This window comes from Eriocheir sinensis, chromosome 3 (assembly GCF_024679095.1).
Source record: "Eriocheir sinensis breed Jianghai 21 chromosome 3, ASM2467909v1, whole genome shotgun sequence".
NCBI classification, from domain to species: domain Eukaryota; kingdom Metazoa; phylum Arthropoda; class Malacostraca; order Decapoda; family Varunidae; genus Eriocheir; species Eriocheir sinensis.
The window spans coordinates 26895172-26908307 of record NC_066511.1 but is presented as its reverse complement, the minus strand read 5'-3'; the positions used below and the strand labels follow the sequence as shown (position 1 = coordinate 26908307).

Here is a 13136-nt window from a genome sequence, read left to right as displayed (position 1 = left end):
ACTATCTTTTTCCTTTGTCGGGGTTATAAAATTGAAGTTACAAAAGAATGGACACACTTTTATAAACATCATCACTCAATATTCGAAGTCAGCCAGATTCCAGGTAATTATGTTAACACCACATGATACCGAGCAAACACACTCGTACCTTCCAATACATGTTGATTTTGATTGGCCAACATTTAAGTGACAAGGGAATAAGAGGACATGTATGTGAGGTATAGGGGGCAACCTTTTTCTTAGCAATTCATTCTTTTATTACCGATGACAAAAAGCGTTGCATAAGCTGTTACAGTTGGTAAGCGACTCGACCCGCAGCTGTGATCCTGTGTTTCCGTGAGTTTCCGCCTCGGTTAGACAAAGTGTAGAGTGTCTATAATTCTATCATTCAAGTCTTTTAGAAACTTCCTTCTCTTTTCGGTAAGACATGGGGTAAAAGTTTTATAATTCGAATCCACTTTTCTTTCGTATATTCGGCAATGAAGCGTGGATCAAGTATAATATTGTTGAAAATGTTCATCCGTCGCCTTTTTCGGAGAACACATCTCCCGTTAATTCGGCAAAACAGAGGTTTGGGGTGAGTGAGTGGGCGAGTGCGCTTATTAACACGTTATTTCGTATTGCTTTGTTCAATCACGATGCCTTGTTATGATAGTGATATCAGGTCTTGCCTACACCTTGCCTACACCCTTCTCTTTACCTTGTTCACCTACCCCGGCAGTCTACACCTTTCTGAACACCCTTTTCTCGGGTAACTGGCTTATTGCCCTCTGCACCCTTCTTCACCCGGTCTCCTCGTCTCCCCACAGAGCTACCCACCCAAGGCCCGCTCATCCAGGGCAGCAAGAGCCACTACCAGGTCGGGGATGTGGCGCGCCTCAACTGTACCTCCGCCAAGAGCAAGCCGGCGGCCGAGCTGGCGTGGTACATCAACGACGATAAGGTTCGTGCTTGTTAAGGCCCAGCACGTGTGTGACTGTGGGAAGAGATGTGTCTTTACTGTGCCTCTGTAGCCTTAGGTTCTTAAATGCACGAGAAACTGCTGTTTTTTCTGCTTAATGTGATTTTAAAGTTAATAAATCTATGTATGGAAGAGGAGGAAGAAAAGGACACCATAGACTAGGAAGCAAACGAGCAATGTTAGTCGGAGTATACGGGATGAGGAGGCGAGAGATAAAGAAGCCATAATACTAATTGGGAAGCAACGAGTACTGTGATACCGAGGGACAAAGAGGTGGAAGAATAATAGGCAACCAAAGACAAGGAATTATGGAGACGCGTGGGTGCGGGTGTACAACAGGATGGAGGGAAAATGATGAAGGTGAGGAGGAGGAGGAGGAGCAGAGGAGGCTGGGATGTAAGAAGCCGTGTGAGGGAGAGTAGTTTATGGGAAGATGCTCAGCCTTTCCTTCTTCTCTTCAACAGCTTACCTGACGCGAACAATATAATGAATTCAGAAAGACTTGGTAAGAAGGCTTCTCATTACATCAAACAGAAGAGAGTTAAGTGAAAGAATGCGAAGAAAAAAAATCGTTATTACAGCACTGCGAGAAATGAGAAATATAACCATGGCAGTGAGAGATGACGATATGTGGAGGAACCATGATTAACGATTTTTCTTTTTGGCCACTCAACTCTATTTAGGAGCAGTAAGTAGCGGGCTTTTATTTCATATTGTTTTCTTTTTTTACGCCCTTGCACTGTCTCCTCTGCTGTAAAAAAAAAAAAAAAAAGCGCCGGTGAAGCTACTGGGGCAACCTTGTGGTATATTAACGTTGATAATTACTAAGATGCGTGACTTCAATATTTCCACTTGTTCTGTTAAACTGATGAATATTTCAAACCCCGCTGAAGCTTCGCAACATTAAAATTTAATTATTTAGCATATACAGAGGCAACATATTACCACACTGATGCAATACACAGAGTGGAAAGTACTAGGTAGAATTGCGTTCGGAAGTGGTCATACATTACAGTGTCGTTTAAAACTGATACTTGAAAACACTTAAACTAAATCCTCCTGATGATATTTCAGTGCTAGGTTGTCAGATATCACAACATGCACGAAAGGTTCTGGAAACGATGACTATGCATCAGTAATTTCCTTATACTTATACAGCAAGGAACACTCGGTCCCCCATATAACTACCATAAGCTAGAAAAAGTATATGTGAAAAAGAACTCAGGAGCAAAACGACCTCTCCTATTTATACGAAGTAGGACGCAATTATCGATATGTCTAATACTCTTTATCATATGAATAATTAAAACATGGCATGGTAATTGATATTTAAGGTCCTAACTCTGAGAGACGCAGGAATCAACATCGCTAAGTTATCTCTTTATACTGTTATTGACGTGAAAGTGATATAATGTCTCGTGTTTGAAGGTTAGGCAATGAAAGAGACAAGAGAAACATTACTAATACCAGAAGACACCGCTATTCCTTCCCCCTTCTCCCTCCCACACACAAACACACAAACAGACTAACACATCCCGGGCCGCAAGACATTTTTCCCGCCTTTCCCCGCCGCTTCTCAGGTATATTCGTCGCTCCTTAATAATAGCATCGGTGCGCCTCGCGATGGACACTGTTGCAGGAAAAGCATTACTCTCCTCCTTGTGCTGGAGAATCGTTGATTGTCTCGCCTTCCTCCTCCTCCTTCTCCTCCTCCTGCTCCTGTTCCTCCGCCTCTTCCTCCTCCTCATTCTTCTTCTTGTGGTTCTATTTTTTTTCTCGACATCCTCTTCTTCACAATTATTTCATCTCTCTCCCCGTCGTGATTCGCTTCCTCCCTACTCCTCCATCCCTTTTTCTCGTTGCTCTTTTCTTTGTCTCACTTTTCTCTTGCTCTTTCTTCTTCTTCTTCTTCTTCTTCTTCTTCTTCTTCTTCTTCTTCTTCTCTTTCATTTTCTTCTTCATCTTCTTCTTCTCCTTCCTATTGTTTTCCTTCGCTTTCTCCACACATTCTACCTGCGCCTCCTTCTTCCCTTCCTGCTGATCGCTTCCACCTCTTTCCGCCTCTCCTCTCCCCTTCTTCTGCCTCCTCACCCCCGGCCACACCTTGCTTGCTCCTCGCGCTGCTCACCTCAATAATTCACTTGCCGGACCCCGTTAATGTGACGCGGTGAAGGGACGCAGGTGAGCAAAGGTGAAGGTGCACTCGCAGGGACACGGCGGAAAGACCAAGAGAAAACGGGATAGCGGTGGTGGTGGAAAGGAGGCACTCAAGAAGAAATGATGTTTGTGTAAAATGAGATACTGTGTGTGCTCTCTTCGTTCGATTCTTATTCTGTTCTTGTGTTCAGTGCCTTGTGTCTTGTTATTTCTGTCGCTGATGTACGGTCTTTCCGGCATTGCTATTTTTTTATTATATTTTTTAGGTAAAATTGGGAGCATACGCTATTTGCTGCGCGAGGTTGCGGTGCTCTTGGCGGTCCTTGTCTACGTACCATTGGCCCTTAAGCCTGCGGGAGGCGAGAACCCTTTAATCTGGGACACAGGACAGGTGTGACATCCGGGTTACTACAGTTTACCTTCCCCAGGCTGCCCTTGGTACCTATCTATTGACCATCCCGAAAGGAAGGATGAATAGCTGGGTGGGCTGCGCGCCGACTGCCCAGATTGGGATTCGAACATACGCCCGCAGATTCGCAGCCAAGACAGACGGAATGAGGAAGCATGTGAGGTCAAGAGGAAAGAAACGGCGCGTGAATTAAGAAACAGGTCGTGTGTCCGAACATAAATGTTAAATCATATGAATCAAAGAATAATAAGCAGCGGAGGAATGAAAAAAAAGCCTCCCAAAACTACAAACAAGCAAAAAAAGAAAAAGAGAATCATATAAAGAAACAAGAAACAAAGGAAGACTACTTTATCACAAGAAACCAAATGTAAAAAAAAAAAAAAAAAAAAAAAAAACAACATGACAGCAGCGTAGTAGGGGAGTGGTCAGGCGAGCAAAGGAGGGATCGAGTATGAGTGTTGTATCTCGATAACTAAGCCAAAGATTATTGAATTCCGGACGAAACAAACAAGAGAGGCAATGTGGAGGCGGGCGCGTCACCCATCCGAAAACAAGCGATGAAGGAAGGGACGAATTAATTGAATAAAAGGGTGGACGGACGAGAGAGAGAGAGAGAGAGAGAATTATTTTAGAAGTGCACGAGTGATCTCCGCATGCAGGCAACGTTCCCTTCGAGGTGGTGGCCTTATATCTAATTAACTCGGATGGCTATCAGCTTCATTATTCAGCGGAGACCTGCAACTGAAAGGGACGGGCCACGGTTCTCTCTCTCTCTCTCTCTCTCTCTCTCTCTCTCTCTCTCTCTCTCTCTCTCCTAATCCTTCTTATTGCGCTACACTGCTCTGTTTTCAAGCTTATTTTCTTTTTATTATTGTTCTCTCCTGTTATTTCACACGCACACTCTCCGCTATTATACTTAAAGATCATTTGCTATTTACTGCCGTGTTTAACTTTTTGGTGTTGCATTCCTGTACTCGTTCGCTTTTCCAGGAATATTTGATTCATATTGGCAATTTCTTATCCTCACTCTGGACCTCATTTTGCACCGGTACACTGACGCTTCTTGTTTTTGTGATATTTTATTTTTTACTTTTACATATTGCTATTTTTGTTTTGTTTTTGTCCACATTTATGCGACCAATTTCCAGCTCTTTGCTATTTTCACATTTTTGAGGGGATAAATTCTTTCTGTTAATTTTATAAACGAATGGTAAAGTTAGACTGCCTCCCACTGCATAAAACACGCAGCTAAACACATACAGGTAAATTACATTCAGAAATGACATAGCACTATATTATGATTTTTTTTTTATCGCTCGAAACGTGGGGAGAAAAAACAACAACACCCACTCTTGAAGCTTGCCGGCAAAAGAAAACAATGAGATATGTGAGTAAAAACGCTACTCGAACAGCACATAAGAAGAGAAAGGGCTGACAGTGTCTATATGCTGAGCCACACGTTCGAGAAACATTAAAAAAAGACAGTTTCAGAGTTTGGTGGCAACAGAAAAATCGGTGTAAATCAGTTTCCGAAATCATATGTAAAGAGCAGAAAGGTTGCCAACGCATCTTGATCTGTGTGTCCGTTGGTGGCAAGAGGAATGTCGAAGTGAGATAAAAGCTTCTTAAACCACATATGAGGAAAGATTGAGGGTGTATGTGTGTGTTGGGTCATGCTCTCGTTCGCTCAGCTCATGAAAGATAAATAAAAAGAAGGAAAAACAGAACACTCCCAGGGTTAGTCGGAATTTTTTAAAGATCTGTTACATGAAGAGAAAGGTTAGTTGCACGACAATTCTGTGCCGCGCATTCGTTCCCTTGGCGAAAGAGAGGCAGATAAAACAAGACAAGTCCAGTTTGTCAGAAAAATGAATGTTGGTGAAAATGGTAAAAATCACATATTAGAAAAGGAAAGGTCGCTCGTGCATGCTCTCTCTCTCTCTCTCTCTCTCTCTCTCTCTCTCTCTCTCTCTCTCTCTCTCTCTCTCTCTCTCTCTCTCTCTCTCTCCCCTTGTTTTACTCATCATCTTTTCAGTGTATTCCTTCATGTATTCATTTAATGTTGGACAAACCTCTCTAACTAATTATTGTTCTGTAACGTTTTCTTGCTTTTACACATGTTATATAATTTAATTTTTCATAATTTGCCTCCTTATTAATTGGTGTTCCATCATGTTTCCTACAACTAATTTTCTTGAACACTCTTTTTGCACTCTATCATAATTACATTTCATCACATTGTTATAAGCAAGCCATTACCTCTGTTTCGCTTTGCTTGTCGCTCTTTTCCTCCTCTATTTCATTCTGCCATTCTCTCGCATTCATATCAAATTCATTTTCCTTTCAGTTACATCCCTTCCTCTCCCTTCCTTACCTCTTCTCTGTGTCACCCCATCCGTCCCTTTCCCCTCCTTTATTTCCTCTTTTGCTTTTTATGTTTCATAAAAAAAGGTGTTAAAGGTAGACCGTGTTCATATTTCCTTGGTAAACTGTGCGCTGAGGATGTCCAGTAATGAAGCACGTGCCTTAAATGAAATGAGGACGTAATGATGGTGAAGAAATAGCGTAGGATAAAACAATAGTAATGAAATGGACACACAAAGATACAATCACTCAGAGGTACCAGGAAGCGATTTTGAGACTGACGTTTTTACTTGTCTCCCCCAAGTCACGAAGTATTCAACCAGACGTAAATACGGACATAAGAACCTATGAAATCTGTAAGGTGCCGGCCATTATGCTCGGGGTAGCTTCAGTATAGTAAGAAACTGCATAAAAATACCATAAAGATGAAAGCATGTTTGTTCTTTACCTCGTAATCTTAGGACGGCAGATGCGTTTCCTGTCTCAATGTACGAAACAAAATAAAATAAAATAAACTTGCCATTTACACGATGATGAGAGCCTTTCCGTTTCGTGCGTTCGTTCATCCTTTACTCCATCGATCTTTGGGCATCCGATGAATTGCCCGAGTAATGGTGTGGAGCAAAACGTACCACAAAGAAAATAAATATCATTGAAGGCCTTTTACTTCTAGTTGTTGTTCATTCTCTACTTCATTGATGGGGGTATTAGGACAGCTCCCCATTCGAAAATGACCACTCTTTTGACCACTATTTTCTATTTTCTTTTATAGCAGCAACGTTTAGCTGTATTTTTTGTTTTGTTTTTGAATTTTTCCGTTTGCCGCAGAAAAAAAAGGTTGTCTCTTGCATATCAGCTTCCTAATGTACGATTCCCCTCTCGCACCTACAGGCGGCTGATGACCAGCTGGTTGAGTACTACCCGTGGGTGCATCGCGATGGCCTGGAGAGTAGGAGACTTGGCTTGTCCTTCACGGTGAGTCCTACATGAGTGCGTCCTGCTCCTGAGTCTTCCGGTTACTATTGCTCCTGAGTTCTTGCATGCATAGGGCTTCTCTCATCCTCTTCTGTTTACCCTTTTTACTTTTAACCCGTCCGCTGCAATTGGCACGGATTTGACCTTCACTGGTAGCCTGGTAACATATAGTCCCACGTCTTTCTCTGCCTCAGTGTTGGATAGTGGAGTGTTTCCCATGTGGTATTGGTAATCTGGACTTCCCCTTCCAAGTTATATGGCCTTATATTTTTCTTCATTGAATTGTAGCAGCCACTTATTGCTCCACTCCTGTAGCTTGGTGATGTCTTCTTGTAGGTCGTCCGCATCCAAGGGGTTAAGGCTGTACATGAGCACGCCGTCCTCTAACTCTCCCTCCTCATTTCCTAATCACATTCCTCCTTCTATGTACTAAAAAAAACTTCTCCTACTTCCTCCTTATTCTTTATATATATCTTTCTAAGTACTAAAAAATTACTCCCCCTTCTCCTATTTTTTTGCTTATCTTCTCATCTGAAGTTACACAGCACGACACCTTCCGCCTACTCTTTCAGATTGCCTTTTCCTCCAAAGTCCTGTAAGATGATTTCCTTTTCCTACCCTTTCTGTTAGTCCATTTTTTCCCCAAGTCAAATGTGAGTACCCCCAATTTCTAATGATTATCTATTTCTTCCTAAGTCTGACTAAATGACTGCTCCAACATCTACTCCTTCAGCTTAATTTTTTCTTACTAGGTCGGTGAAACGGTGGGATTTCGTAGAGTGGAGTTCCTATGGCTTTGGAATTTTATAACTTTGTGAAGAAAGTTAAAAAAAAAAGTTGGTTCATTATTTTGCCTTCTCCTACAACTCATGATATTTTGGGTCGTAACGGTAAATGATCAGTTTCCGCATTAAGATTTAGTCTCAACGCATGTGCTTTGTGCCTGAATGTACCTCAGAATAGTCTGTGTCACAATACATACAAAATTTCGGAGGATGTTAAACCGGAAGTTCGGTCCCCGTAGACTTCTGCCTTTCATAATAACTAACCTCGCTTGTGTCTCCGCTTTTCTCGGGGGGAAAGTACAATGTTATGTCGAATACGACGATCCACTGATCATTTGTTATATTTAGACAGGCATAACGAAGACAGGGCGCTGCGGAGGTCACGTTATCTATTCAGTCTTCGGTGGTGTCAGGCGGGCTCGGGGGAGGAAAAAAAAGTGCTGTGGCTGCAAAGCTGTTCCCCCCTTTTTTTACAGGTATTGTTCAATTAATGACAACATGACCTCCGCGTCCTGCAGTGTAAGCGCGAAAATGAAGGTGGATTTTCGTTGTCGAGGTGTGTTGGCTGTGCAAGAAATGACAAAAGCGCATGTACGGTGCTGAAGGATGGCGGAATCCTCAAGGATGCATTTCAATGTGTAGCATAAATCAACTCTTCTAATTATTGCGATTTAGACAGGAAATTAAAGCGAAACTAAATTTTATAATTTTAGGAATGAATGGAACTGAAACGAAAAGAGGAACAAAAAATGTTCTACCCTTTTCACACTGGATTTAGTAAAATGAGTGTGCTGATCATTTTGTACATGTTAAACCCTTTTTTGCTGTTCTTTGTCGACAGGTGGACAAAAGTCACTTCATGAAAGGCGACCTGAAGCTGAAGTGCAAGGCCACCCTGGCGGCCATCTTTGCCACCAAGGAGGAAGACGTCACCATCTCCGAGGGCGAGGAGGTCATCCTCGAGCAGCGGGAAAGACTGATTTACGGTGAGACGGGGAACACGGGTGAATGGGGCGGTACTCTCATGACACACGCAGAGTAACTTTTGTTCTCGATTCAGGAAGGAACACTGCTATTATCGGAACTCACGAACGATATCTTTATGTCCTCTTAAGGGATCTAGTGATGTCCTGAGAAGGAACATCTTTGTGTTTTAGGGAATAATATTTTGTTGTCTTCTGGATGGACTTTTCCTGTTTTCGGGAGTGACTCCTCTCCCTTTCTTTAGATGTTCTTGCACAGGGTTCGGTGAAAGAGATATTGACTAACTAAAGAAGGGTTTTATATTTCTTTGCCACACTCCACTTTTCCTTTTGGAGACATCTTGTTATGGGATTGTTGTTGTTTTCGCTTAGTTCTTGGCCTGCCGCTTCTTTATGTAAAAGTAACATAAAGAAAGAAAAACTATAGAGAAAAAATAGCACACACTCGTGCCAGCGGGGTCTACTTTTCCTTCCTTCTCGTTCATGTGAGCACAAACGCGTGATACCTATTACAGCAATGACAACGTTGCTATAAATGAACCAAGTTTTTGTTTTGAGTCCAAAAGCTATTATTTAACGAGCTCTTTGAGGAACAATGCTACTTAACAATTAAATAATTATGATGAACATAAACGTTCTCACTCCTTTGATTAAGGTGCCGATGTTTTGCCACGAGCTTTGTTTTAGCAGCTTACAAAACAATGGCTGATTATTACAGGCTGTCTGCTCGTCCGTCTGCCTGTGATGTCATCAATGAACCAAAAAAAAAAAACCATTTTTCTATTTACGTGTTGACTCATTCCTCTATCTAACCTTGTGTGTCAACTAACAATCAGACACATGGTGATTTTCGCATTTTAATAAACGTCGTACAAATTCAACACACGAAGTAGATCTTTCTGAAAGTCACCAAGCTACTAAAGAGAATGTCGAATTTCGCATGTCAATGAAATACCAAATAACGGCTTTATGTTTTCTCATATTCGAAGTCGTAGAATTTCAACGGAGCCTGGGTACACAACGCCTTTTCGGGGGAGAGAAAAAGTGAAAGATGCCCCGCAACGAAAGACCAATTAGTTTGGCCTTCCGGGCCATTAATTGCCAGCTATCCATATTTGCGGAACAAATTGGTAAACATTTCGATAACAACTTCCTTACTGGTGGTGCAACACGCAAATTCAGGTTAAGATGATGTTTGTGAAAGCTCGAACTTTACAATCAAGTGTTTTTAATGAAACTCTTCAATAATCAAGTGACTGACTGCTCTATCTTCTCAACGACCAGTTGGTAGCCATACAAACAAAACTATCACCCTTTGGCGGTGCTCTGTGAGATATATCCACATTATATAGTGCACAATACAATAGCAACATGACAAAACACAAGGATTATTTTTTTAGGTTCAAAGGAACCTAATTCAGTAATACAGAGATGGAAAGCTATGAGTAAAGTAATTGCTGACGATACCATGATCGGTAGAGTGATGGAGTCGGATCAGGACGCTCAGGATGAACTAAACAGATTGTATGACTGGGCGGAGAAATGGCAGACGGAATTCAATGTAGGGAAGTGCAATATTCAGAGTGTAGGTAGGAACGACCCCCTCATAACTAATGCTTAAATGACACTCCCATAAGCAGGTCTGGGAGCGAGTGGGATTTAGGGGTCTTAGTGAACTCTGATCTCCGTCCGAGGGCACAATGCATTCAAGTTAGAAATCGAGCAAACAGGGTACTGGGATTCATTTCAAGGAGAGTAAGCAACAGAAGCGCCGAAGTCATCTTCAAGCTATATTTAGCATTAGTTAGACCTCATCTTGATTTTCCGGTTCAGTTCTGGTCACCTTACAATAGAATGGACATCAGAATGTTAGAGTCGGTACAGAATAGGATGACTAAGATGATTCACGGGTTACTGTGAAAGACAGCCGTCTATTTTTTTCTTTAGGTGGTGCCTATAGCGCCTCTCTTGAGAGTCCTCTAGGACGACCCCAGCCCGTTTATGGCGCAGACGAATTATATCTACAATGGCTGCCGTGATGTATGACTCGTGCTTGACCAATACTGCCACACTGTGCTTCTCTTGAACGAAGTCGCTGAAGTTAGGGTTAGTTGTAGATATGGACAGCATGCGGGTAATCTTACGCCACTCGGTGATACCTGAAACTTGTCAGTGTCCTTCGGTACGACTCGACACAAGGCCCTCGGGTCACCACGCCAGTACGCTGGCCACTCGGCCCCCGCCTCCCCATAGTTCTATGTCGCCCCTTCCCCGCCCACTCCTCTCTCTCTCCTTCGAAATAATCTAGATATTTTTTTCCAAGAATCAATTCACAACAATAAAATCCGTACATATGCTCTTCCACAATCAAACATGTATCTAATGACTCACTGACTCCCTTACAAACTCGTGCACCAAGACAAAAACATCCCAGCAATACGTAGCGAGGCAGAACACAAGGGAGGAAAAATAAGAGGCAGGAGAAGCGGTCATTAGTGTAACAAACTGTCAGCGAATCCCTTATTATTTCCCGGGGCGGCGTCAACTCGGAGGAATTACCCTACTTTGCCTGGCATAATGGTCCATCCTCAGGGTAACATGATGCCTCCACCACCTCTCTTCTCTCCACATATCAATTCTGTTCCCTTCTTTCCCTTCCTCTCTCTCCGTCCCTTTTTCCCTCTTTTACTCGGTTCCCTTCTCTCCTACATCGTCCCCAGCAGACTATCCCCCTTCCCTCCCTCTCTATCCCATCCCTTTCCCTACCCACTCCCTCTCTATCCCATCCCTTCCCCTACCCACTCCCTGCCCGCTTTCCGTCTCGCCCGAGTTTTTCCTCTCTTTTCTATTTCTTACTCTATTTCCTGTTCTTCATCTTGTCTTCTCCCACCCTGTTTTCGCCCCTCCTTTTCTTCATTTTTTCTTCCCTTCCTTCCTTGTTTCCTGTCGCACCCGTGTTACTTTCTCTATACATATCCATCTCTCTGTCTGTCTCTACCTCATCAGACGCTGCTCCTGCCTTCCATTTCCTTCTCTTTTACATTCTTTGCCGCCTTTGCCACTCCTTCCTCTTCTCCCAACTCCATCACTTCCCTTCACGATCCTGTTTTTACCAAGATCCCACTAAACTCTTATTCTTCTGTACACAAAGACACTACCTAGAGAACCCCCACACCCCACACACACACAGACCATTATACCTGTACAAAATCAATAGCTGCGTCATTCTTATCGCCATTCCCACCTGTAATACATAGCAATTACCAATCCATCACCTTTCCTTTCATTTCCTTTCTTAACAATTTCCTTCCCTCCTTCCTTCCTCCCTCCCTTCCTTTCACTCTCCATTATTATTATTTGCGTGGCCGGTAATTGATATTAAAACGTATGTCACAGCTCCTTCCCTCCATACATTACTCGCTCTCTGTCTTTCTCTCCCTCTCCGTCTTTCTCTCTCTCTCTCTCTCGTCGTTACCTGTTGATTTTCCTTTGAGCATTCCTTTCATTCCCTTGCTCTTTGTTCCTTGCATTATCTTTTACACTCCACCCCAGACTTGCTTCAACACCCTCCGCTGTTTTTTCCCCGGCCAAGGACGCGCGCTCTCCTAAGACCCCTACCTGGCACACCTTAATAATACCTTTACCTGCTTACCTGTAAACCCTTGACACCCTTACGCCGCACCCTCTTCCTCTTCTCCCTTCCCTGCGTTTTGTTCGTCCGTTCCCTCTCAACTCTCCCCACCCTCCTCGTCGTCTCACGTACCCGTCCCCTTCATCCTTCTTGTTCTCGCCGCCGCCTTCCTTCTTTCCCCGTTGTGTGCTTACCAAACATGTATTGTGCTCTCTATATTGTTTGCAGTTCATTGAAAACTTAGTCGTTCGCCGCTTGGTATTCTTCTTCAGCGTATCGCAATACTTTATTTCATTCCCCTTTATGTGTGGTATTTTTCACTGCATTGATCATGTGAAAGAAGAAACTTTTGATTATACCTAAAAACATATATTTCATAAAATTAGCCCAATGCCTTTCTCTTAGTTGTTATGGTTTGAATGCCGTATTAATATTATCGTATTCGTCTTAGTAGGCAATGTGAATGTTGGGTTGGCACGTTCTTATTGATTCCTCAGTGGGTTGATCTATTCTTTAAAAGTAGATTGAGTTAAATATGACGGGAGACAAAATACCTGAAAAAGATAACGTTATGTGACACAATGTTAATAGTTGGAGCTGGTCTTCGAAATATTTGTGGATATTTAGGAGTGTTTGGAATTGATGGCTGAAGTAACGACACAAGAAAAGGTCGTTTTTGTTATAAATTCTTAAGAACAAAACATGTAAAAGCAGCAGAAAAAGTCTCCCCTCGTCCTTTTTGTTCTCTCTCTCTCTCTCTCTCTCTCTCTCTCTCTCTCTCTCTCTCTCTCTCTCTCTCTCTCTCTCTCTCTCTCTCTCTCTCTCTCTCTCTCTCTCTCTCTCTCTCTCTCTCTCTCTCTCTCTCTCTCTC

At 42.7% G+C, this 13136-nt stretch overlaps 1 protein-coding gene and 1 long non-coding RNA gene across 2 annotated transcripts in view; one reads left to right on the top strand and one right to left on the bottom strand.

Moving 5' to 3' along the window:
* The window catches only part of LOC127007354 (uncharacterized), a 240098-nt gene that overhangs the window by 159434 nt on the left and 67528 nt on the right, over positions 1-13136 (bottom strand). The window lies entirely within an intron of this gene.
* Positions 1-13136, top strand: part of LOC127007352 (uncharacterized) — a 208165-nt gene that overhangs the window by 185650 nt on the left and 9379 nt on the right. The window contains exons 6-8 of the mRNA XM_050878219.1: positions 810-943; positions 6783-6866; positions 8493-8637. Coding sequence (XP_050734176.1) covers positions 810-943; positions 6783-6866; positions 8493-8637 — 363 coding nt within the window. The remainder of the gene's footprint in view (positions 1-809; positions 944-6782; positions 6867-8492; positions 8638-13136) is intronic.